General features: G+C 34.6%; 5 protein-coding genes across 8 annotated transcripts; 2 read left to right on the forward strand and 3 right to left on the reverse strand.

Annotated features, from left to right (window-relative positions):
• Nucleotides 1–662: 662 nt before the first annotated feature.
• On the reverse strand, nucleotides 663–2,549 carry LOC140821316 (cytochrome P450 81Q32-like). The gene is made up of 2 exons (XM_073181784.1): nucleotides 1,611–2,549; nucleotides 663–1,475 (listed from the first exon to the last, which is right to left on the reverse strand). Exons 1-2 carry the CDS (start codon nucleotides 2,541–2,543, stop codon nucleotides 858–860), a joined length of 1,551 nt encoding a protein of 516 aa, XP_073037885.1. The 5' UTR covers nucleotides 2,544–2,549; the 3' UTR covers nucleotides 663–857.
• Nucleotides 2,550–3,267: 718 nt separating this feature from the next.
• Nucleotides 3,268–4,919, reverse strand: LOC140821317 (xyloglucan galactosyltransferase XLT2-like). The gene has a single exon (XM_073181786.1). It carries the CDS (start codon nucleotides 4,806–4,808, stop codon nucleotides 3,357–3,359), a length of 1,452 nt encoding a protein of 483 aa, XP_073037887.1. The 5' UTR covers nucleotides 4,809–4,919; the 3' UTR covers nucleotides 3,268–3,356.
• Nucleotides 4,920–10,907: 5,988 nt separating this feature from the next.
• LOC140821314 (probable indole-3-acetic acid-amido synthetase GH3.1) lies at nucleotides 10,908–13,252 on the forward strand. Its single transcript, XM_073181782.1, has 3 exons — nucleotides 10,908–11,295; nucleotides 11,654–11,755; nucleotides 11,875–13,252. Exons 1-3 carry the CDS (start codon nucleotides 10,973–10,975, stop codon nucleotides 13,250–13,252), a joined length of 1,803 nt encoding a protein of 600 aa, XP_073037883.1. The 5' UTR covers nucleotides 10,908–10,972.
• Nucleotides 13,253–17,298: 4,046 nt separating this feature from the next.
• LOC140821315 (metal transporter Nramp3.2-like) lies at nucleotides 17,299–20,369 on the forward strand. The gene is made up of 4 exons (XM_073181783.1): nucleotides 17,299–18,173; nucleotides 18,663–18,799; nucleotides 18,877–19,529; nucleotides 19,807–20,369. The coding sequence occupies exons 1-4, from the start codon at nucleotides 17,620–17,622 to the stop codon at nucleotides 20,023–20,025; spliced, it is 1,563 nt and encodes a 520-aa protein (XP_073037884.1). The 5' UTR covers nucleotides 17,299–17,619; the 3' UTR covers nucleotides 20,026–20,369.
• A 693-nt stretch (nucleotides 20,370–21,062) lies between these two features.
• Nucleotides 21,063–25,359, reverse strand: LOC140821307 (protein DWD HYPERSENSITIVE TO UV-B 1-like). Of its 4 annotated transcripts, none has more exons than XM_073181771.1 (7): nucleotides 25,243–25,359; nucleotides 23,539–24,134; nucleotides 22,804–23,241; nucleotides 22,068–22,262; nucleotides 21,833–21,889; nucleotides 21,473–21,535; nucleotides 21,063–21,384 (listed from the first exon to the last, which is right to left on the reverse strand). In XM_073181771.1, the coding sequence occupies exons 2-7, from the start codon at nucleotides 24,088–24,090 to the stop codon at nucleotides 21,298–21,300; spliced, it is 1,392 nt and encodes a 463-aa protein (XP_073037872.1). In that variant the 5' UTR covers nucleotides 24,091–24,134; nucleotides 25,243–25,359; the 3' UTR covers nucleotides 21,063–21,297. The 4 variants fall into 4 exon arrangements, with proteins under 4 accessions (XP_073037872.1, XP_073037870.1, XP_073037873.1 ...); XM_073181769.1 differs by having other exon boundaries at nucleotides 25,239–25,330; XM_073181772.1 differs by having other exon boundaries at nucleotides 23,539–24,129; nucleotides 25,239–25,295.
• Nucleotides 25,360–25,961: the final 602 nt, after the last annotated feature.

The raw sequence follows: 25,961 nt of genomic DNA on the forward strand, positions 1-25,961 counted from the left end.
CTAAACTTATGTTGCACATTTGATATTTCTCCCGTGTAGTGTATTAATATGTCACATAAATAATCTAAAATTTGATGAGAAGAACATTACATTTTAAGTTGAGATATATAACATAGCAAGAATATGTTAGATTCAAAATAAAGATTTAAATGTAAACTTAATAAAAATATGTTTCAATAACGTTAGAAAGACAAAAAATTGTCTGATATGGTCTCACGGGTCGTATTTTGTGAGACAAATATTTTATTTGGATAATTAATGAAAAAATATTATTTTTTATTGTGAATATACCAGAGAAATTGTAAAACTAAGATTTACATTAAAACTCTTAACACACAATTATTAATTATTATAAGTATATTTAATATTCACAACGCGATTCAGTTACTAGTGTCCACATACTCAAAACTACCAAGCGAATCATGAGAAAACACAAATCACCGATGTTTTAAACAACAAAAATTAAAAAGGAAAGTGTATTATATATAATCAATTTTTTTTTAATGCAATATAAAAAAAAGTTGTGACATTGAAAACGGAGATCATCTGTTTGTTTGCTTTTCACCATTTTATTCAAATAAACCATACTATTATATTTTTTTATATTTATAATTAGAAGATAAAATTAATTTGAGTAGGAATCTGTTTTTCAACAAGTAAAATTATGTATTTAACAAAATATAATTAAAGTTGAAATATTTTTGGTAAAAAAACAAACCACGCACCTTTTTATTATAATACATGTTTCACAAAGTTTATTATCGATACAAAGAAGAGGGCATCCATAAAGATAATGGAGCAACTTTTCAAGGCTAGTAAGAACCATTTTGGACGTCACATAAAACCATTCCAATATTTCAGGCAGCTGACGAGAAAACATTGTGCAGCACTTCGCGTGCTTTGCATTCCGCCTCAAGCGGTATAGCTTTGGGCATGGATATCCCTGCCCCCTCACCCAGATCCACCATTTCCTCGCTTATTCTTCGCCACTCAAAACACTGAATCAGCGACCCTAAGGCCAAGCCCACGACCCTTTGCGCCAGACCACTTCCTGGACACGATCTCCGGCCCATCCCAAATGGCAGCAGTTTCGGCGGTCCAATTTCTTTACCTTCAAATCTCTCGGGCTTGAAGCTTGCGGGATCATCCCAAGTCATGGGGTCTCTATGGATGGCCCACACATTTACGAGCAGGATTGTTCCTTTAGGTATGTCGTATGCCCCGATCTTGCAATAGTCGGATGATTCATGTGGTACTAATAATGGTGCTGCGGGGAACAACCGAAATGTCTCGGAGATTATGTTTTGAAGATATGCTAGCTTGGGTACTTCTGATTCAACGATGAGGCGATTGCTTCCCACGATGCTGTCCAATTCAGTTTTAGCTTTTTCTAGCATTTCTGGATGGTTGAGCAGAGCAGACATTGCCCATTCTATGGTCACCGATGATGTGTCGGTTCCAGCAAGTATCATCACCTGAAAATTGGAATAGCTCCTGAATTCTTTTTCAAAAGGACTTTAGCTAGTGAATTTTATCGGTCTTGTTCATGTTATACTCAATTCCATTCCCCAGTACGTAAAAGCTGGGAAGAAAGAATTATGCTAACTCACCATTATAATGCCTTTGATTATTGAATCTGTGTAGTACTCCGGCTGCGCCTCTTGCAAACCAAGAAAATGGCCAATCATGGTGGTCTTGATTTTATCACGGCGGTGCTCATCAATCAATCCTTGCAAGAAAGCATCCATTACCTTACTCAGTCTTTGCATACCTTTCTCTTTACCATTGTAGTCTATCCATTTCAACGCCGGAAAAAAATCGGCGGGATTCGATACACCACCATACGTGAAAGCCTCTTTGATCAGCTCTCGGAACTCCTTCGCCTGTTCATTCTCCTCGGTTTCTCCGAAATACCTCTTTCCCGCAACCATTCTCATGATGATATTGAAGGACAACTCAGACAACAGGGACTTGAGTTCCACTCTGCCAAAATCATGATGCGACTTTAGGTAGAGCTTCCGCAGAAGAATCTTTATTTCGTCTTGTCGTATGGACTGAAAAACGTTCAAGCGGGCCGAGGAGAATATCTCGATTGTAGTGAGGCGCCGGAGATTGCGCCAGTGCTCGCCGTATGGGCAACTTGTTAGGCCTGTGTAGTTGTAGCCAATGTATTTGCCAATGATTAGCCGAGGCCTGTTGGCTAACACGATGTCGTTCTTGGTGAAGCATTCCTCTGCGGCGGTTGGGGACGAGACCACCACCACGAGGCGGTTTCCAAAGCGAAGGGAGAAGATGGGGCCTAATTTTTCTGAGAATTTATGGTAAATTCGATGCATAGGAGGCCTGAGGAGGTGGAGATGGCCTATTACAGGAAGTGCAGGCACGGGACTCGGTGGGAGTTTTCGGTTCCTTATGTTTGATGGGAGGATTAGTGCCAAAATAAGAAGGAAGAGTGGAAGGAGAGTGTAGAGAACAAGGTTGTATCCATGGCTGATTCGTTTCTCTCTTGAAAGTATCCGTATGAATACGTCCATAATATTCATGTTTATCCAGTCTCTAATTTATGTGGCCTATCATACTCTGCTGATATAATATATATATCCACTCACATAAGTTTTGATTATTGAAAAATAACATATCAAACTGTTTTATGTCTAATCGTTTTAAATATACTACAGATTTGGGGCCGCAGGACTAGATCAAACCATTCAGACAATGCTTAAGAAGATCAAGCCATTCAAGTCATAGGCGTAGAAGTATCTGAACTCGAGTTGTAAAGTTAATATATGTCAAGATTGGCCAACAGTCTAAATTATTCAAATTGTTTGAAATAAAGTCACATTGTCATCGGTCAGAAAAGAATTAAATCTAAAAAGATACTAGAGTCAATCTGTTCCAGTAGTTGTCTCAGTTGGAAAGATTGCACAATATTCTACCAACTCCGAATGACAGAAAACTATCTAATTCGGACATGATGTCTTAACTTTATGGAACAAAGAACATTAACGAGTATTTAATTATATGAAATGACATATCCATTCTATCACAAAACAGTAAAGATAATCATCGTTGTAAAGTAAATGAAATCTTTCAACTATAAAATACATATTTTAAAAATATGAAATATATCTCAACCAGCTGCAATTATTCTCAAGTCTGCAAATTTCAAAGATTTCGAGCACAATAAATCTTTCGATTTCTAGCTGCTCATTCAGTCACACATGAATCATGATACACTTTAACATAGAGATTTTTCACTTTTTTTTACAATTTGAACGTTACTTATGATATGCCAGACACACGATTTTGAACAATCTTAACGAGATAAATCATCTTGTTCACACCTATTAATTAATCTAGCTTTGAGCATGCTCCACCACTTTTTGCACCTTAAACCTCTTCAGTACTTCGTCAATAACAATATCAAAGGCGTCTTTAGCATACCCTATTTCTTGATCATTACGCATCGAACTATACAAGAAATTTGGTACAAGATTAATAACCATTTCTCTCATCTTTTTTACCTCATCTCTACTGTACCCTTCCAACACCTCCCTTATCGATGTCCCATTTCTTACATCTCTCCAATCTATAAAAATCGTGAATTTCTCCGGTTCATTGCCCAAGAACACCTCGTATTGATCGTATATACTTCTTTTCCAGAAGAAAACGGGAATTGAACCGGCCAACATGCAATCAAACATCGACTTTCTTGTGTATGTGTCACCCCTAGGCTGCAAACAGAAGTCCGAGTCCAAGAACCCTTCAAGAATTTCCGATGTCCCGTCAGAACACCGAGTCCCCGAGCAGTCGACCACACGACAAGACCCTGACTCGTTGTAACAATGATCCATCAACACTGTCCTAAAATCACCCTTTAAATTTCGTTTTGCACCAGCAAATGTGAACAAACTTGTCCTATTACGAGTTCGTACAAAATTAAGCCATTCATCCAATTCTGACCTTGACCTTGGATGAAATCCGGTGGGGTAGGGTACGCCGATCTCTAGCTTGTCCCACGGATCTCTTTCCAGAGACAGACGTAGGATGCGTTTCATCAACGACATGTATACAAAACCAGAACCCCAATCTTCATCAGTGGAACGTCGAAAATCCCAAGTCGGCCTACCGAGCATGATGAAGTGATCCGAACCATTGTATTTCTTGAAATGGGCTTGATTTTTGACCCACCCGAGTAGCTGCTCGCATTGCCGATCACGCTCTTTCGCCGAGTAATTCTTGAAAAAATACTTTGCCACCGCGAGTCCAGCGTAAAAAGGGATGTAGAATGCCGTAGCAGATTCCGGCTCCCTTGTCCTGCACTTGTGCTTCAGTATTCTATCATGGTAAATGACCTCGGCTGCAAACATGTCCGTCCAATACCAAGCCGGAGCAAGATTTTCCGGCACGACACGCGAGAGGCCAAAAGCTCTCGGGCCAAGCCCGGCATTGGAAATCGAACGGCAGCGGGATTGCCATCTGTTTAACTCTTGACAGTTTTCTAGCAACTCTTTGTTAAACATGGCGGGGAGTTCATATACATAAACGTAACCATAGTCGCATTCCTTCACTGGGGGCGGCGATGGCGTAATCTTTTCTTCTGTAATTTGCTGAACGGATATGGATATTGATGGAGCACGAAAAATAAAGTTCAGGATTAAAACCTGGATGACAAGGATTGCGAATAGCAGGAAAATTTTAAACAAGAAATGAACCGCTAATGAACACTTGGATTGCATGTTTCTCGGATAAAATAATTTCTTATCCTTTTTACGGAATTGGGATTCAGAGGATGATGGATCCGACATGGGATTATGAATCGAAGCATGTAATGAATTTTTTTGGAATATGAGATTAATTCGAAGGAGATGGATGTGTTGACTGTTGTATAACTAGGCGGCTGATAAATAAATAATCAAGCTAATTTAGAGATGAAAGCTCCAGCAGTTTGCTTGTAAATCTGGAGAAAGAATATTACATGGCTTTAAACGATAAAAGAAAAATCAACGTACATAAATAATTGATTTTAAGAGAAATTTTTTTTTTTGGTTTGTATTTTTTTTTTATATATTCTATATTATCAAATTTCAGTACTAATTTGATATTTTCTGATTTTTGCAATTTTTCATTTGGAGAATTGATGTGACACTGCACACAAAAATACCACGTCAAATTTATATATGTTACAACGTCAACACCACATCAAAAAATGAATAGAGTTGGAAAAAGGGATCAAAATATAAAAACAAATATACACTACCTAAACTTTCACATCGATTTTATTTATTGAAGCCAGTTTCAGTTTGATTTTTAAAAGTTTGACATGGACAAAGAGGTAATATAAATTATTACCAGCTACTTTTTGTAAGCGACAACTCAACTAATTGTCATGATACTTAAATTTTAAGGGAATGTAGAAATATATATAATATGTGATAGCTATATGTCAACAAATGTTCTCTACAATCAATATAATATAAATTTTTGAAAACTTTGTCGTGAGAATTACTCCACCGTTCAAAAATCTTAAAATAAATATTGTCGGTTGTAAAATTTATATTTTAAATATTATAAGCAATACATAAGTTGTAATAATAAACAAATTTTTTTTTTTTGCAGAAAAATAATAACCAATTTAAATGCACGAAACTGTGGCAATTTACTCCAAGTAATTGAGTACTCGCTTTTGTGTTTGGCTTGAGGAAAACAAAAAATCATTATCTCATGAGTTGTTTTGGTTGGACTTTTTGAGATCCATTTATAATCATCAGGCGTCGTGCAATTCACGGTTTTTGAAGATTAAATTTTCCTATGAGCCTATAATCATCAGGCGTCTTGCCATCTTGAGATTAAATTTTCCCCATGATCTTATCTTGTATTTAGATAGGAAGATTTGGATTTGAAGAAACATTTGTGAGTGAAAATTTGAAATTACTTAATATTGAGATGAATTTGAATACACTATAAGACATAAAAAAAAATAGTTAGTTGAGAATTAAAAATTTATTGTCAAATAGATTTATCGAAACAGACCAATGAATTTGTACATGTGCATTGAGATTAAGTAATTTGAAATAATGAAATTCAAATTCATTATTTATAAAAGCATTATATTTTTTGGCTAAATTTGATCAAGAAGATTTAACATTTACCTTTATGAGCCTATAATTATGTTTATATATCCTCAGTTTGATATTTTCCATTGATTTTAAGCATAAACATGATATAATATTAATTAGACAAACACTTGTGTGAGACGGTCTCACGGGTCGTATTTTGTGAGACGGATATTATTACTTTTTATGCTAATAATATTACTTTTTATTGTGAATATCGGTAGGGTTGACCCGTCTCACAGATAAAGATTCGTGAAACCGTCTCACAAGAGATCTACTCTATTAATTAATATTCATATTGTAAGAGAGTTTATAGGTTCCTCATCTCCTAGGGTTTATCTTGAGAAGGAAATTTACAAAATATGGAAATTAAGAGTTTTATTAAAAATAAACTTTTTCATGTAATCCTTATCATAAATATTATATCAAGACAAAATCTTTAATTCAATATTTCACACAATCTTATCAATAAGAAAATTAAATTTAAGGAAAATATTATTTCAAGGATTAAATTATATCTTGGAAACCAAGATTAATTTTCGTTTCAGCGAGGAACCGTCGGGGTTTTCAGGGACACGAACTATCATGTGATGATATCCTTGCAAGTGCCAATAAAGTAAGGAATATTAGCCATCAAGTGATGCTCATTGGTATTGCTATCAATGGTATACAACATACCGCCCGCAGATGGGATTCTCAAGTTGAACGTTGATGCTTCCATTATTAATTCAAAAAATAGGTTGGAATGGGTTTGGTGGGTGGAGACACAAACGACCACATTTTGTTTGCAGAAGGAAATTGCTTGTATGGGCGTTCCTCTCCTCATTTAGTAGAACTTATGGCAATTAAAGGAGTTTTGAAATCTTTAAACTCAAGCTGGACTACTTGGATTGTAGAATCGGATGCACTCGCCGCCATCCAGGCCATTCGTAAGTCTATCCCTTTCTCCATGTATGCACCGTTAGCGGAGGAACGCCGTCTATGTATGATATTCCAGGAGCTGCACTTTACCATGGTAGAAGGAATTCAAATCAGATGGCACATCTCATGGCTACAAAGGCTTTATGTTTTAGGAACGATATAGTGTACAATGACGTGATTCCTATCTTCTTCAAAGATATTAAATATTGTGATGTAACTCGGGTTTAATATTTCTCAATGAAATTCTGATTCCTCTAAAAAAAAAAAAATTGGAAGTTTACAATATTTTTCTTATTACAACTCTATTAACATAAAATTTTATCTGTTATTAGACACCATATTAGATCAGCCAACTACAACAGATTGTTTACGAATTCGTACCAAAAAAATCATTGTAATTGTACAAGTATAAATTCTGTACGGATGGATTTTCAAGTTTTTTTTTAAAAAAATCTATTTTAAGAAAGGGTATTTGATCGATGTTGAATTTTATATGTACAATAGTATAACACTATTAATGTCATAGAAGTTTCATTGAATTGATTACTTCTGAACAACTGGGATTTAAAAATTAATGGCTGGCCGACGACTTTTAACGTTTGAACTCCCCCCACGAACTATGGAATATCCTGACAATAAACTTGGAGGGAAAACAGTAAAATTGATCCCTAATTTGATCTAATTTTGATTTTTATCCTATAATAAATTTTAGTTTCAGTATAATAACATTTTATTCTTTTAATTTACTTTATGCAAACACACTAACAAAACTTGGCATATTTCTAGCAATGATTTACCGACTCTATGTCAGTAATATTCGGCATGCTTCAATTAGAATCACACAAAGATAGATTTGTTTAAATGTTTTTTCTTTATTCACAGACAATGAGTTTCGATATATTAGGTATATCTATATTTATAGAAGCTTTAATCTTCGTACTTATCTGGATCTTTATGAAATAAGATCATAAACCTTTATATCTTAATGCACCGACCAAGATAGACCAATCTGGTATTTCATAATAAAGTGATATTGTGTCAACATTCTGTAATTTGAATCGATGTATATTTTTTCTAGTAGGTTCAAGAAGTGGCTCGCTTTTGAAATCTAAAGATGGTTTATACATATTCAAAAATGAACTTTTTGTCTTGTAGACAAGAAGTGTCTCCCACACACATGTGCTCGAGCAACAGGCAGTACATAATTTCTTCGATGTAAACGTAAAGAATAACACATTATTGAATTTGAGACGTGATTTGTAACTCAAAATACACAAAAAGAAATTTTCTCCACGGTGCAATTGTACGGTGTGGAATCGATCTAAAGGAAACGAGAAAGAAAAAGAATAAAGAATATTAAGCTGATTCTCATTAACTAGGTAGCCTGTAGAATTAATCAGATTTAATTTAATATACAGGGTAATTAATTAATTAATTAAGCATGTGATTTAGTCTTTATAAGTCGGTTAATGAAGAATAAAATAAAATGATGCGTTAACAGGCATCCCACCAACCAGCTAGCGTTTAGCTGTTATACAAATTGCGAGGCGGCGTAAATTTTTTATTTGCTTTTCGATTTTTAAAGGAAATTTATAATAAACGACATGAACAATTACCTTGTCTTTTTTGTAATTTTGGTGTTCAATATTATTAAATTTAAGTTTCATTTGTTATTTTTTTCGATTTTAATGTCATACTGATGTAGTTCAACATCGTTATTTTCGATGAGAATGGGCTAAAATTGCCAAAGATACAGTATTAAAACTGAAATATGGCAACATAAAATACCAAATCGTAAAGATGTATATATACTGGACAAAAAATGCAATTGTAGGGGAAAAATATTTCGATTAAATTTTTCTTAGATATTGTATTATTACTAATATATTTTATTTTATTTTTTGGAAATAGAAGACGCGGAATCCTAGCCGGCTTAAGTTGGAGAAGGCAGCTTTTCGTCTCGAGTTTGTTCGTAGGTGATTTCGAAAATTTTACTTTTCGAAAAGGTAAAAGAACTGCAATCATTTCTTTTGGGCTTCTTTGTTTCTGGATTTTATGTCGTTAATTGGGATTTTTGTCGACTTTTGTCTATGTGCACATTAAATTTTACAATTTTGTTGGACCTTATTTGTCCATCGTTACGCTAATTTGCTATTTGACCTAGTTTTGTCGCCTAAAATGTCGAACAATGAGAGTAGGTGGGATTTGTCTTTGATCGAAATATTGTCCCCAGATTTTAAATGAAAACTTGATCGGTTCTTGAACTCGAAACTTCATCTCTTATTATTATGCACCGGATCAATGAAAACTTGTTTGCATAGCTTAGAAACTAGAAAGGATGAGAGATTTTTACTAAATTTTTTTCAAAATAAAAAACTCCGGAATTTTCGAAAATAAAATCAATCGCAGCACTAGAACTTTAACAAAATAATGATGCGCATAACTATATATTTTAAATGACACTTATTCTTGCTAATTTGTTGCATATCTAAAACTAATGTCTTACATTACCTTGGGGCACATACTCAGCTCATAACTCTCCCTCTTTTTTACGATCTTATTAATATTTTTTCATTTTTTTAGAATCTCTAAATCTCATCAAATTTCAATGGATGCAATAATTTTTCCGGCTGATAGTGCAATCGAATTGTGATACTTAAACTGTTTTATGATTTAAAATTTATAATTATTATTAATTATAATTTTTAATAAAACGATATACATACTCTCTAACACTAAACTAATTTTTTTTCATAATAAAAACTAGTATATCTATATTATTAGTGATAAAATCAAGGGATTAATTTAATTGGCGATGAAAACTAAGCAAATCAGGAAATCATGAGGCAATTGCCGGATAGCAATCTACCCGACATGGGAATATAAGCATGAATTGGACGTTTAGTGTCATTACAAAAACAAAAATCCTAACACCAACGTAAATTACCAAACTAAGGATGTCCACGCCATAACTGCATAATTAATATTTTAATTAACAATAATTAACCCTGATTAAATTATCTAAATATGTTTGGTTCAAGGTAGACAAGGTGACGTCACGTGGTCCCCGGGTGTCACCTCCTCGTGGTACATTACCTTGGGGCAGATATGTTTCTTACAAAAAAGAAAGTGAAGAGGGATATCCAGTCCGGCTGCCCGATGTTTAAAATAATCCTAGTATTATCCAATTATACTAGTGAGAAAATTAATTAATTAATAAGATTATATATGGTGTATAACCTCCAATATTTATAGTTAATTTTCATATGTTTTATTCTATATATGAAAGTCCTATAATATAAAAATATTTATTTATTTTCGATTATAGAGATATTTGAAACGAAGGTTTCATTCAATTCTAATTTAATGTCATCTTGAAATGGTCAATTTATCAATTTAAGAGATTCATAAAGTATTTATTTGAAAATTTATTAAAGAATATATTATATAATAAGATTTACAAATAAATTATGTGACCAAAAGACTAAAAAAGGATTATAATTAAATTTCAACTTTATGCTATAGTAAATACAATACTTAAAACAAACGAGGAATATAGAATATAAGATGACATAATTTGTAAGGCAAAAACTTATGTGAGACGGTCTCACGGGTTTTATTTGTAAGACGGATCTCTTATTTGGGTCATTCATAAAAAAGTATTACTTTTTATGCTAAGAGTTTTACTTTTTTTGTTAATATCGGTAGGATTGACCCGTCTCACATATTAAGATCCGTGAGACGGTCTCAAATGAGATCCACTCAATTTGTAATACATAACTTCCCATAAAATAGGTGAAAAGGACAAATCTTGCTTCCTATATAAAAACCATCGGTTGTTCCTCAAAATTTGCACCACAAACACAATCTTGAAACTCAATTCTCATCAAAGTCTACTACTCCTCAGCTTTCTTTCTTACTTACTTTCTCCGATCATGGCGGTTGATTCTTCGCTCTCTCCGGCGGCTGTGAGCCACCCGCCGAACGAGAAGTTCGCCAAGGCACTTCAGTTTATCGAAGAGATGACAAAAAACACGGATTCTGTACAAGCAAGGGTGTTGGCTGAGATTCTGAGCCAAAATGCTGAAACTGAGTACCTCCAGAGGTTCGATCTCGGTGGTGCTACTGATCGGGATTTGTTCAAGTCTAGGATCCCGGTGGTGACGTACGAGGATCTTCAGCCAGAGATTCAGCGTATCGCTGGCGGGGATTTCTCTCCAATTATTTGCTCTCACCCCATCTCTGAGTTTCTTACCAGGTAAATATATTGGAAAGGAAAGCGATAAATTTGTATATATTTCTTTCTTGTTGTAGCTAATTCTGATTCTGCGTAGTCTCGAGAAAAGGTGTTTTGCATGTCCCAGAAAGGGAAAAAATATTTTCTGAGATCCAATTTTATGCATATTAATGAACAAAATGAAATTAAATTAGTTTGAAAACAAGAAAATATATGTTTTATTACACAATTAAGTTATAAATATAATTAGTTTTAGAATGAAAACCTTGTAACTAGTAAAGAAATATTTGCCAAAAGATTCAGAAAATTCAATTTTATAAAATAAATGACTACTGTTTTCTTTAGGGTTTTCTTACCACTTTATTGACTGAATATGCAGTTCTGGAACATCGGCTGGTGAAAGAAAGCTTATGCCGACAATAAAGGAAGAAATGGACCGCCGACAATTGTTGTATTCTCTTCTTAACCCTGTAATGAGCCTGTAAGAATATTCTAACATTATTATTGACTCATAAATGCAATATTATTATGAATAATTCCCACATAAAACATGATTTGCTAGATTGTAACGAATATTCTTCTGTTAATTGTGATCACCAGATACGTTCCAGGTCTTGACAAGGGAAAAGGGTTATACTTTCTTTTTGTGAAGGCCGAAGCGAAAACTCCGGGCGGGTTGGTTGCACGCCCGGTGCTCACCAGCTACTACAAGAGTGATCAATTCAAGACCCGACCCTATGACCCGTATAACGTGTACACGAGCCCGGACGAAGCGATTCTCTGCTGTGATTCATTCCAAAGCATGTACACTCAGATGCTTTGTGGCCTTCTCATGCGTGAAGAGGTTCTCCGAGTTGGGGCCGTTTTTGCCTCCGGTCTTCTGCGAGCCATCCGGTTTCTCCAACTCAACTGGAGACAACTTGTGCATGATATCTCCACGGGTTCCTTAAACCCTAGAATTACAGACAGTTCTATTCGAGAATGCGTGGCTAAGATTCTTAAACCAAACACAGATCTTGCTGATTTTATTGTCAATGAATGTGAAGGCGAAAACTGGGATAGTATAATCCCAAGAATATGGCCGAATACAAAATATCTTGACGTTATTGTTACTGGCGCCATGGCACAATATATACCGCTTCTTGATTTCTACAGCGGAGGTCTGCCGCAAGCTTGCACCATGTACGCTTCCTCCGAGTGCTATTTCGGGCTTAATTTGAAGCCGATGACGAAACCTTCAGAGGTTTCCTACACCATCATGCCTAACATGGGATACTTTGAGTTTATTCCTCACGACCCGAATAATCCGATAACTCTCTCCCGGGATTCACCCCCACGGCTTGTGGATTTGGCGGATTTGGAGGTGGGAAAGGAGTACGAACTTGTGGTCTCCACCTATTCAGGTCTATGCCGATACCGAGTAGGCGACATCCTCCGAGTAACTGGTTTTCACAACTCCGCGCCGCAGTTCAAGTTCATAAGGAGGAAGAATGTTTTGTTGAGCATTGATTCTGATAAGACAGACGAATCTGAGCTACAAAAGGCAGTCGAGAACGCTTCGGTTTTGCTACGCCAGCACGATACTACCGTGGTGGAGTACACTAGCTATGCTGATACAAGTTCAATTCCAGGACATTATGTGATCTACTGGGAACTGCTCATCAAAGATCCAACTAATCCCCCTAGCGACGATGTCTTAGCCAACTGCTGCCTAGTTATGGAAGAAGCTATGAACACAGTTTACAGACAATGCCGAGTCGCAGATAATTCGGTCGGGCCTCTAGAAATCCGGGTTGTGAAAATGGGGACATTCGAAGAGCTGATGGATTATGCGATATCAAGAGGCGCGTCGATTAATCAGTACAAAGCCCCGAGATGCGTGAGCTTCACTCCTATCGTTGAACTACTGAATGCTCGAGTTCTATCCGTCCATTTCAGCCCTGCAGCTCCCCAATGGAGGCCAGAGCGGCGCGTTTGATCGCAGGAAGATTTTCGAGCAATGCTACCCAAAACAAACATGATCTGGAGACTGTCGACCAAAAGAATTCTTCTTTGAATGTGGACTATGTTTAAAGCTTTAGAAGTTTGTTGGGTTTCAAGTTTTGTTTTTGAATTTGATTGTATGCTTTTGTGTGTAAGATTCAAATAACGTGCACTTCGTGATTGTCATGTAATGTCTGAAAGTTGGGGGAAAGCTAGCTGTCTATAGTTGTAAAGTGTGATGTTGTAGGGTTGAACATATCTTTGTTTCGCATTGCAAGTAATTAATTATTCATCGTTGGTTAATTATCGATTATTTCGGAAATCCAATTGTGCATGATCTTCTCACATATTGAAGTCCTCGAATTCGCCTTTAGGGCACCATTGTTTCCTTTGCCTGTATATTGTTAGGCATAGTTTGGTACATAGAATAAGAGATGGATTGATAAATAATCCTCTTTATCTCATGTTTGGTACATTTTTAAAAAGCTCGTGATATTATCATGGGCCCTTGATAAATAATTTTTTAAAATGATAAAATGTCCCTTCTATTAGGCGTGATAATTTTTATTTAATGATAAAATACATTACAAATGAATTAATTACCCTCAATTTATAGATTTTTATAAATCTATGCTATTAGGTAGAAATTAAAAGCAAATAAATATTTTTATTTATTTTTATATATTATATAATATGATAATGATATAAATGAATTCAAGATAATTATATAAATAATTTTTATAAATCTCTATAAAATTATTAGTATCACTCGGTTAAGCTTAAAAATTGATATTTGACTTGACTCACAAAATCAAAAGCTCAATTATCATATTATATAATATATAAAATTAGGTGCAAGCACTATCGGTGCATGAACAGATAAAAAATATGAACTTAAGCAACAACTTTGAAATTATAAAATTTATTATGATAAGGTTAATTTTGTCATTACAATCTACTATATAAATTTAATCACTTTTATTAAAATCATACCAAACATTAGATATAATATCCTACATCTTATATATCATTAACATATCTTTATATTATATATCACGTGTTTATCCTATCATGTGTACCAAATTATGCCTTACAATACTCTTTTTCATAAATTTAAACTAGCTTCTAGAGGGCATTACCCCATAATTAAATATTCTTTCTAAATAATGTTAACTTCACTCAACTTTAATTTTCTATATTAAAATATAATATGAACAAGTCTATCCAATGAAATTTAAAAATTTTCATAAATTTCAAATAAATGCTACCAAATTCTTATATATTTAATTTACTAGCAAATTTTTAAGAATTTTTTTTTTATTTTTCTTTTACTTGTTTCAGTTACTCCATGATTAAAAATTTTGTCCTTATTTTATTTCAGAAGGAAATATTTGTAAGTAGAATTTTTCAAGTAACAAGTCCAATTTGATGAAAAAAAACAAGTAACAAGTCCAATTTTCTGATTTCATGTGAGTTTTAGTGTTATGTCGGTGTTTTTCAGAAGTTAACATTCTGGTAAAAATGACGAAAAATAAATTTCAAAAATACAAGTTAGTATGCTATAACTTTCAATTGACTAATAACATTATCAAAAATGAAAAATGTGCAAGTTAAATGACCATTAACTATATAATTTTCTTCTTTTTTTTATAAAATTTACATATAGCTATGCATCTAACTATATATGCTTCATATTTTCCAATATACCATAACCATCCCTTTTTTAAATTGAGGATATAGTTGTATTTTTTTTCCAGACAAGCTTTTGGGGAATATTTATTTGTGTAAATATATGAATATGTTTTTTGTAAGACGATCTATGTATCTATTTATATATTTCTGTGAGATGAGTCAATATGATCTATATTTAAAACGAAACTAAAAAGTAATATCTTTAATATAAAAAGTACTATTTTTTTAAGAATCAGGTCAGGTTGGAGGTCAAGTTCATAAAATTGACCAGTGAGTCTTTATCGTTTTAGCACAATTTACTTTTGTTTTCTTTTGGGATTCTCAAAAAAAGTAAGATAAAGTGTTGGATTATATTTAAAATGATATGTAATGCACCAGTGACGTACAACTTATATGGTGTGTTGGACTGGGCTTTAGTTCGGTCTAAGTCTCGATCCATATATGCTGTATACATATATATTCTTTTGGGTTTAAATGTCATATTTATAATGTTTAAATAGGTTAGAGAATATTTATAATTATATCATTATGTAGATTGGTGGTTATGAAATTATATTATAAATATATACCCTATCTTTAATTAAGAACCGGCCATTCACCTCTCCACATTTGGGGATTAGCCTACAAATAAAGCAAATTGAAATTATTTAAAATTCTAGTTTAATTGGTCCATTAATTATTTGTACATTTTTATGATATATATTGATTTCGATTTGATTGATTCATTAATCATTCGAGAGACTCACATGAATTAATGATTATCTAGAACATATGATGACGATCATCTCATACCATATAGCATGTGTTCATTTTGATTCATCGGATCTACCGGTGACGTTACTCATATTTGATAAGCAACAGAAAACAGACAATAACACCGATTGGAGAAGATTATTCTAAATACATTAACCAACGCAAACCAAATTTATATCTAAAATCTGCCTGTGTTAAAACCTAATCCACGCAGTATGTTAGGAGTGGTGATATAAAATTAAAATACACAGGCATGGCTGCAATAATATTCCGAGGTTGTTAATTGAATTTGCTGACATCTCCTGACTTTATCTGAAACCCGGGGAGTGGAAGAGATTCTCTTCCAAAAGAGCTTTGTCGTGAAACCCAACGAGAGGTGGGAAGCACATGGTAGTGACACACGAAAGCCCGTCGAGTCACGAACCAATATTAAATGCCATATGCGAACATACGAAGCTTCATGGCTGCTTGCTTTGGCTGACATTTGAGAGAGACGTGTGCCATTCTTGTGGTCCCACGAGAATGTTTGAGGTAAAAAGTAAAATCTTATAAAATAATAAATAACAATTGGGGTTCACGTGAGATTTTAAATAAATAAGATATTCTTCACTTTATTTTTTTGTTTTACTTTTATTTGTAACATACTAAATAAAAATCTTTTGATGTAAACGATGTTTAACCGTGATATTTTACGATGAATCTGTTACTCTTGGCTCATGTTTAGTCTAAATAAAAGACAGGTTCAGCACGTGTCAATGTATTTTCTTATAAATATCAGGTTCAGATGTATAATTGAGATATTCTATATATTATTATCCAGCAGCACCTTTAGTTGCTCCCCTTATATCCTCAGTCTAAGACCTTACATTTCATCATAGTTAAGCATCTTAAATATAAGGTTTATAAAAACTTATTCTTCAATTTTTATCTTAATATAAAAAAATAAAATTAAAAAGTTTCCTCTGATAATACGTTCTTTAGATCCAAAAGTTTTTGTTTCTGAACTCATCCCAAATAGTTGGTTTATGCTCTAAATAGTTCAAACATAATCGTCAAAATCTATTCAATGAAACACTACACGTTTAAACTTAAAGCCTGATCCATTCTCAAGGTTAATGGGTTTCAAATGATTATGTTTATAATATTGTTGATATTTTTAATCATTAATAAATAATATTTATATCACAGATCGAATAAAAAGAGTTTAAATGTCTGTTTTTTTTATGTCTTGTGATCTTGTCCAATAGTGTTTTCGATTTTTTTGTCCGAATTGTGGGTCATCCTTCGTTCTAAAACCTAAATTAAGACAATATCAAGAAAAATATAAACAAGTGAGGTGCTTTCCAAAATTGACACACTTTTTTTTGTTTCCTTATGATCAAGTGAAATCAACCCCACCATAAAACTCGTGCTTCATCTTCTTGGGAAACATCATACATAAATGGTGGAAATAATCCACCAATTGCCACAAATTCTGATTTAAAAAAATTTCCTGTAAGATCTCGATAATTTGGTATTTTTGCATGTTTTATGAAACTTGAAATGTTTAAAATTTTGTGACCCGTATCTAAATGACCCTATACGAAACATATAACCTACTTACACCTTTTTTTTCTTCCAAATTTAGAATAAAAATTGAATCTTTACAATAATAGCAATTGGCGTGGAATCTGTTTTATGACTTTATGACTCCCCCACAAGCTTTGTTTCATCTTTTATGCCTACAGGCACTCTGCAAAAAAGTTCGAGATTAATTAATATTAAAATTAGCGAGGAAGCCGATGACCCTAGCTTTGCGATCATTACATAAATGCACCCTCAAACTGTCCTCTCCAAGTCACTTTCCCAGAACTATTTCCTGTTAACCAGCATTAGCGTGAATTTTGGTCGTTCTTCGGTGATTTTTGTTCAAGAAACATGCCTTCACTCGAAGAAGACCAGCAGCAACCGTTGCTAACGAATCGGCCAACCGATTTATCCGATGAAGACGAAGAAGAACGAGCCTATGTCGCATCGGAGAAAATCCACGTCATTGGAGTGGACGAAGGGGCTGACACCGACGAGTATTCCACCAAGACGCCGCCTTTTTCGTGGCGGAAGCTATGGCTATTTACGGGTCCGGGATTCTTGATGAGTATAGCCTTCCTGGATCCGGGTAACCTTGAAGGGGATCTCCAGGCGGGGGCGATTGCGGGTTATTCTCTTCTGTGGCTGCTTTTGTGGGCCACCGCCATGGGCCTGTTGGTTCAGCTGCTGGCGGCTCGTCTCGGCGTGGCAACGGGGCGTCACTTGGCGGAATTTTGCAGAGAGGAGTATCCTAACTGGGCTAGACTGTTGCTTTGGATCATGACAGAGCTGGCCCTGATTGGGTCTGACATTCAGGAAGTGATTGGCAGTGCTATTGCTATCAGGATTTTGAGCGCTGGTTTCATTCCTCTCTGGGTTGGAGTCATTATCACTGCTCTTGACTGGTACATAATTGCACGTGAATATCTTTGGTTTTATCACTTGATGAGTTTGGCTACTTGTTGAAAATAACACTACCTTGAATGGTTGCTAAATTTATTTAGTCATTTTCTGTTTTTAATGTGTGTAAATTGGTGGGTGACAAATACCATTGATTGAGGTTGAATTGGTGAATGGTGATAGGTTCGATCAAATTCTTTACTTGGATTTGGACAAGCGAGTTTGAAGTATTTATTGCTTTTGGGTTTGTTTTATTATTCCTCATAAGTATTTGAAATAAGTAATCAGCGTAAATGAAGTTTCACTTTTGTATACGGTGTGTTTTCTGATGTCTGCCGTGGTTGAGATTTCATGATATTAAATTCCTAAAATTTGAGGATGTTTTTCATTTGTTTCTTTTTCAAATAACGTAATGTCCAGTAACGACTCGGACACTGGTTCAACATTTATATTTGACATCTGAACTGTTCAGTTTTGACACCTTCTTGATGCAGTTTCATCTTCTTGTTTTTGGAGAACTATGGTGTGAGAAAATTGGAAGCACTTTTTGCCGTCCTTATAGCAACAATGGCCGCCTCATTTGCATGGATGTTTGGTGAGACAAAGCCTAGTGGCCGTGAACTTTTACTCGGTGAGATTTTTTCTCCAACTGAATCGATAGAAGTGAACTTCTGGATAACATTTCTTTAATTTGATCTGTGAATATAGGCATTTTGGTTCCAAAACTCAGCTCCAAAACTATACAGCAGGCAGTAGGAGTTGTCGGGTGTATTATAATGCCTCACAATGTATATTTACATTCCGCCCTAGTACAATCTAGAGATATCGACAAAAACAAGATAGGCCGAGTTCGAGAAGCCCTCAAGTACTACTCGATCGAGTCTGGCCTGGCTTTATCAATCTCTTTCATGATAAATCTGTTTGTCATGGCTGTTTTTGCCAAGGCATTTTATGGTACAGAACAAGCCAACAATATTGGCCTCGGAAATGCAGGGCAGTATCTTCATGAAAAGTATGGAGGAGGAATATTTCCAATATATTATATTTGGGCTATTGGTTTGCTAGCAGCTGGCCAGAGTAGTACTATAACTGGCACTTATGCTGGCCAATTTATTATGGGTGGATTTCTAAATTTACGGTTGAGAAAGTGGATAAGGGCACTTATAACAAGAAGCTTCGCTATTATCCCGACACTTATTGTTGCTCTTGTTTTTGATACATCGGAGGACTCGTTGGATGTCCTAAATGAATGGCTTAACGTGCTTCAGTCTGTTCAGATACCATTTGCTCTCATTCCCCTGCTTTGCCTGGTATCAAAAGAGAGAGTAATGGGCATTTTCAAAATTGGCACTGCTCTGCAGGTATTTTCGTGTTCATAAATGTTCAGATTCCATATATATGCATCAATTGTTCCTTTGTTATGTGTAAAACGGGAGAGATTTTCTGTTTGGATTGGTTGGTCATTCTACGTAATGAACAAACTCTGCACTTCATATGTTTTGGAGGCTCTTGTTTATTCCGTTAGAAATACACTAGTTGTTTATGCACATATCTGAAGATATTGAATTCGCCCAGTTTTTCTTGTTCAGAAACAAGAAAAGAGACAAACTAAAACGTTCGTGTCCTTTTGGTTTGTAGATAGTTTCATGGCTTGTGGCTTCCCTGCTGATGGCTATCAATGGCTATCTTTTGGTTGATTTTTTCTCCGGCAAAGGGAAGAGTGGTGCTTTCTTCATTTCTGTGGTTTCCACATGTGCAGCTGCGTACATTTGTTTCATAATATATCTTGTTGCAAGGGAACTCAACTTTTCCTGTTTGTTTGTAAAAGCCAATAGGATGAAAAAATCAGAAACCTGATGGAAAATCGTTTGCACATTAATGCAAGAAACTTCATTCTTGGCAAAAAGGATTATTTTGCATGGAGGTTGCAAATGTCTCTTGCCGGTGAGGAAGAAGACTGACTCTTGATTTTTGTGCGGTATTTTAAACCACGCACCAGAGAACAAACGAAAAATGGCTGTGAAAATCAGCTTCTCAAGGATGTTAGAATTTGCTCCCCCCTTGAGGGCTGAACCCACGCCTGTATCAGTTTAACGCTTAATTATGATGTCCTGATAGGTAGTCAAGCGGGGTACTTGCCCTTTCTTGGGGGAATTGTATTAGGAACATTGTGAAATTATTCAAATGCTTCGTATTGTGCCTATTTATTCATGTGGATAATGTTCACCACGCCACTTTTCTTAAGCCTCCGAACTGCATTACAGATAGTTGCCAAGAATATTTATTAGAACCAGAATACAAAGATTCACTTATTTTGCAGATGTATTGTCGATCAATTTCAACTGCAAATCTCACTATTCAACCAGGGAACGAAGATTACAGTCACTGTAACCATATTGTTGACTTGTTGTAACGTCCCATACGTCCCTAATGCACGAAGTTGCACACTTGATGCAGCAAATGCAACGCTACTTCAAGCAACAGTAAAAATATTCCTGCCTTTGCACACCTCGAATTAAAGAACTAGCACAAATCAAGAGCTGTTAGAAAGAAATGTGGCTGAGAGGCAACAAACCACAAGCATTAAACGGAATTTTTTAAGCATTGAACGATTGTTCGATGAATATCGTAGAGAGAATGGGTGTCTTGTAGTTCGGTAGTGACGGTCAAGCCATAGTGTTCCTCGACTAACAAAACATACATTTACACATTGAAATGGAGTGTTTGCACACCCCAATGTCAGACAGAAATGGCCAACGGAGATCGAAAACCACCTTAGATTGATGGAGGTGATAGTTTCATTCTTCATCAGTGTATCATTAAACAAATATCCTAAATTTGAAATGTCTGTACTAGAGTATTTATGCACAAGCACATGAAATGCAATGAAAGAATAGAACACACAAAAAGCTTACTACAGTGATCTATAGCTCAACAAAATAAGTACAAGGTGAATCACTGTGTACCACTCATTTTTATCTTAACTTAATTAATATTTTACACATACAAATTCTTTAAAAAAATTGTTCAATGTCAAAAAATGGGGTAGCATATACAATTCAAATGACAGACTGACTATAGCGCTGAATAATTTCTTCACTCGATGTAAAAATTCAGATGCACGAGATCTCAGCCTCCCTTGCCGTAGGAAGGGCAGCGCACGTTTGGGCCGGCGCTATGTTCCTCGGCACAACGGCTTGTTGAAAGTAAGTTGACCTGTGCATACCACCAACACACCCAAACTATAACAACAATACTAACAATAGTAATAACAATAACTAAAATAGTGCTGATAAGAAACCACCTTGATAATTTCATTCTTGGCTTTTCGCCCAGAGTAGGCAGCAAGGACAGCCATGTGAAAATGCTGCATTCAAAAAGGTTTATGTAAAAACAATTTATGTTAAAGTAAAAATCAAGCTCGATCATAAGTTCTCGAAATATTAATTAGCCTAAAATAAGTAGGCCAATTTCATGCAATCCTATTTTTCTTGTAAAATTAAATATAATTGATTCAAGATATTAGAAGTATATAGTAAGGACAAAAGCTTTTCCAAAAACCGATGTTAAGTCCTAACAACACATAATGTTGAATGTAGATATATGAAAATCAATCAGCCGAAATATGATCACAGTATATGTAGATAGAAAATAAAGAACTTACTCTAAAAGGATCGCTTCTCAATGACTGCACAAAAATTGAGCTCCCCACTCCTGTATCCTGTCACAAGAACAACATCAAAATTTTCAGCATTTTATTGAAACGATAGTTAACTTCACAGAGAGTTGAGAAAAGAGCGATATAATATATATATATATATATATATATATATATATATATATATATATATATATATATATATATATATATATATATATAAATCTTGTTTGCTATCCACCTCCAAAGAAATATCTTTCAGCCGCCTTCCGGTTTGGGCACAACATACACGAATGGCAGGTTCTTCACAACTTCCACTGATAATGTAATCTCTTCCGTTCATATAATATGAACGAGTATAGTTATAAGCACTTCCAGTCGAAACAATCCCAAAATCCGTGTGAAGCCTCCCATCCACAGCTAAAAGTTGTTTCACCTGAAATATTTTCGTAAACCCATCATAAAACAGATCCTGTCCGCCAGGATACGTGAATATATATTTAAATGAGCCCTATGCTTAACGGTTCCGGGGTTTCGGATCCACCAGTGCCGGAACCAGTTAGAACCGGTCCAAAACCGGTTCCAGTTAACCAATCCGATCCACTACTCGAACTGGTAGTGGATGCACCAGTTCCGGGCCAGTTCCAACCAGTTCTGAGCCTTTTTTTTTAAATTAATAATGGCAAAATTATTTGAATCTAATACTTTGAGTTGAGAAAATACATTATACAAAATGATAAATATAAATGAAACAATGATATCTACATTAAACAAAATTCATCATGATTTTCTAAGATATATTTGGAAAACTCCGGATCTTACTCGGAACCTGAGCATGCAAATTTTCTAATAAGACCCAACTAGTTTAGTATATGGACCAAATATAATAACCATTATATAATCACTCAAAATGATGTAAGCTCCTAACAACATTTACGACATCAATAAGAAAATTGAATTTCAGGTTAAATCTGTACCTCGTTATCTACAGCCGAGACGAGTAGATAAAGATCGTCATGAGAGAAACAAACCATCACATTTCCTCTCGAGCTTGAAGCTGTATAGCAAGGTCGCATGGGATCCTGTCTTAGGTCCCACATCTTCACATCACGATCAAATGAAGAAGTTGCTAGGAGATTAGGGGAATGATTTGAAAACTTAGCCACATTTATTGGTTCACGATGCATGTCTGTGAACAATTGTAGGCGCTGTCCAGTGCATACATCATATATGGCAACTTTCTTGGAGTAACCACTTGTCAGGCACCAATCATCTGTTGAGTTTACGTGAACTGATGTCAACTGCTCAAAGTCATCAAAGGTGACTGCAGCAATCGAATATCCATCTTCTAGTTTTGAAGTAACATTGTTGATGTCATATAATCTTAAAGCATCATTATCTGAGCCCACCAGGAGCTAGATTGGCAAAATGAAATACAATTCTATCAGCAAAAGCTCAGGTTCATCAAAGATACATAAATGTAAGTTGATCAAATATCAAGCAATAGAGATTCAAAAACAAATACTCAAGCTAACAAGATGAAAAATAAAGAAGATTGTAAATTAGTGTTTTTGAAATGATGATCACACGATTGTCTCATAAACCACTTAGTCAGACAACTCAAAACTTATTGGATTGTTGGAGGATGGAGGTGAAACAGTGATTAATAATCACCTTTATGAAAGAATGTGTAAATATTTTTGACAACTTACCTTTGAGGGTTGTTTTTTAAGCCAGCAGAGGCCAAGAATACCACTGATTTGCTGGTAAGGTGAGATATACTTAATAATATTTCCTGTTTCATGGTTCAGAATCACGACTTCTCCATCGAGGGTTCCAACCGCCATTAGACTTTGGTCAGACGGGTGATACTCAAACTGCCTCGGGCGAAGCCTTTCGTCGATTTCTTCTGCTGCCTGGCCTACATTAGTAATAGGATATTGAAGTGCCTGAACAGAGGACACAAACTTTGCTGCACAAAGGGATCTTGTATAGAAGCACTGATTCCTTTTATGAGATGATGAAGGTTTCGTCCTCGATGGATTTTGACTGTAAGTCATACAACTTGTTCCCATTTCACGAAAATGCAAGACATTGACGACACTCTCCTTGTGAATGCGGTTATATGGCAAGTACTCGTAGTATTTGGAGAGGAGCGTTTTTGTTATTTCGACATTCGGTTGCTTTTCCGATAAATTATCTGTCATATCTATATCAATCCTCCAAGCAGAAGGATGCGAGGTAATTTGTGACTCCATCTTCATGTCCTGTGAAGTATACTTGGAGGAGTCCTATTCAACATCCTATTCTAAAAGAGAACATGAAATTCAATCAATCTATAGCGACAGTCCATTACTTAATAACCAAAATTCAAGATCTTTAGCACCAAACACTTATAAAACAAGAAATAACTGCTGATATCTTCATGAAATAAAAATAAATAATGCAAACCATTTCTAAAATAAAAAGAAAAAAAAAACAAGGTTGAATAATGCATTTAGACTTTTCATATAAGCAATAGGTCGAATAAGCTTTCTTGATGGGGTAGAACAAATCGAGAAATACCACTAAACATTAAACAAAAAGTAAACCATAATTATTGTGTCCCAACCAGACATCAACAGTTGACTGAAACATCATCATGTGATGGATAAATTACATTTTACACCCTTGTGAAACTACACGATAAAATTTATCCCGATTGATAAAAAAAAAAGTAATTTGCAATTTCAAAAGAAGAAAAAATGCCAAATTTTGTTGGGGTCTAAATGAATTACCAGTATACTAATTATTGACAAGGGATTGTGAATAATGTTAAGTTTGACTGAACAAATCCGCCACACCAACTAGAAAACTTAGGTGGAATAAGAGGACATGCAGACTTGAGAATAACTTCTTGTTTTCAAAATATTTGAAATCTTCCTAGCACCAAATCATGCAAAGGAAAAAAGATTAATATGAATCTAATTGAAATTATCTGATTCGGTTTTTATTAATTTCCAAAAATACTTTATTGCACAAAATATATAAAAAGTTAATTTTATTCCCCCAAAAGAATACCAAACGATCCAAGATCATTCTGTCTAAATCATTTCTCCAAAAGAGGCCAAAGAAATCATCTACATTATATATGTAGTCTCCCCTGTTTTCTCCTCACTACCATTGTTATTTAAAATATAAATCAGCTGACCATAAAGATTCCATTAAAGCTTCAAAATCAAGAAAATTTACTCAACCTTTCACAGCTCGCAAAGTAATCATAAATCTCGCGCTGTTTTATCCTAAAACCATGGAAAAAAATAACAGAAGAATCCCAGAAACAGTAGTTTCTTACCCGTGATTCATCTTCACAACTAAGCCGTAAAATTTTTATAAAAAGAGCAAAAAAGGAACATAAAAACAAGAGAGAAACCTGCCCGGAGCTGCTGCAACTTTCTGAATGAGAAGTGGACAGGAGAGAAAATAACAGGAAGAGAAAAATTCTATGACAAAATCATGAATAAGGTTTCGTTAACTGTAACAATTATATAAAAAAAAACAAATAAATTTAAAAATAACCACCACCTTCCTAACTTTTTTAGCATCTTACGTGCTATCCTTCCATTAAAAAATTCAATAAAAATATATTATAAGCCAAAAAAACTCCACAACATTCCATTTTACACTTTTGAGATATCAAATTTTATTTCACTTGATTTTAATTTCGTAATATTAATGTCGATCGATTAAATCATATATAATCAAATTTGAACAATGAAAAACATTACGATTTCATATGTTCAAATTAATTTAAAAAAACTACATAAATAAGAATAAAAAATTTCTTACAATTTCATATATTAGAATAAAAATATTACACAATGTAAAATCAAATACACCCTTGCAATTTTACTTTATATTCTAATTTGATTGTATAAAAATATAATCGACAAATTTATTACACTAATAAAATTAAGTGAATCAAATTCGATATAAATTTGAAATCAAAATTTTAAACTACTTAAAAATGAGTAGGTTTTTATGAGAAGTTTTCACATATTTATATCCGTTAGATGAGTCGACCTGGTCCATAACTAAAATAATATTTTTTATAAGTCGTATCGAGTATAAGAGATTCGTCTCACAAAATTGAGCC

This window comes from Primulina eburnea, unplaced genomic scaffold (assembly GCF_022965805.1).
Source record: "Primulina eburnea isolate SZY01 unplaced genomic scaffold, ASM2296580v1 ctg507_ERROPOS390280, whole genome shotgun sequence".
Taxonomy (NCBI): domain Eukaryota; kingdom Viridiplantae; phylum Streptophyta; class Magnoliopsida; order Lamiales; family Gesneriaceae; genus Primulina; species Primulina eburnea.

Bases quoted from the DNA above. Each gene is read 5' to 3' on its own strand.
- LOC140821316 (XM_073181784.1), bottom strand. From the start codon at position 2,543: ATGAATATTATGGACGTATTCATACGGATACTTTCAAGAGAGAAACGA. The intron at 1,476-1,610 runs GTGAGTTAGCAT...TCCAATTTTCAG, and splicing joins TAATCAAAGGCATTATAATG to GTGATGATACTTGCTGGAAC.
- LOC140821314 (XM_073181782.1), top strand. From the start codon at position 10,973: ATGGCGGTTGATTCTTCGCTCTCTCCGGCGGCTGTGAGCCACCCGCCG. The intron at 11,296-11,653 runs GTAAATATATTG...CTGAATATGCAG, and splicing joins ATCTCTGAGTTTCTTACCAG to TTCTGGAACATCGGCTGGTG. The intron at 11,756-11,874 runs GTAAGAATATTC...TGTGATCACCAG, and splicing joins CTTAACCCTGTAATGAGCCT to ATACGTTCCAGGTCTTGACA.
- LOC140821315 (XM_073181783.1), top strand. From the start codon at position 17,620: ATGCCTTCACTCGAAGAAGACCAGCAGCAACCGTTGCTAACGAATCGG. The intron at 18,174-18,662 runs GTACATAATTGC...TTCTTGATGCAG, and splicing joins ATTATCACTGCTCTTGACTG to TTTCATCTTCTTGTTTTTGG. The intron at 19,530-19,806 runs GTATTTTCGTGT...TTTGGTTTGTAG, and splicing joins AAATTGGCACTGCTCTGCAG to ATAGTTTCATGGCTTGTGGC.
- LOC140821317 (XM_073181786.1), bottom strand. From the start codon at position 4,808: ATGTCGGATCCATCATCCTCTGAATCCCAATTCCGTAAAAAGGATAAG.
- LOC140821307 (XM_073181771.1), bottom strand. From the start codon at position 24,090: ATGAAGATGGAGTCACAAATTACCTCGCATCCTTCTGCTTGGAGGATT. The intron at 21,890-22,067 runs GTGGATAGCAAA...TTCTTGTGACAG, and splicing joins TGAAAGATATTTCTTTGGAG to GATACAGGAGTGGGGAGCTC. The intron at 21,385-21,472 runs GTGGTTTCTTAT...TGGTATGCACAG, and splicing joins CCAAGAATGAAATTATCAAG to GTCAACTTACTTTCAACAAG.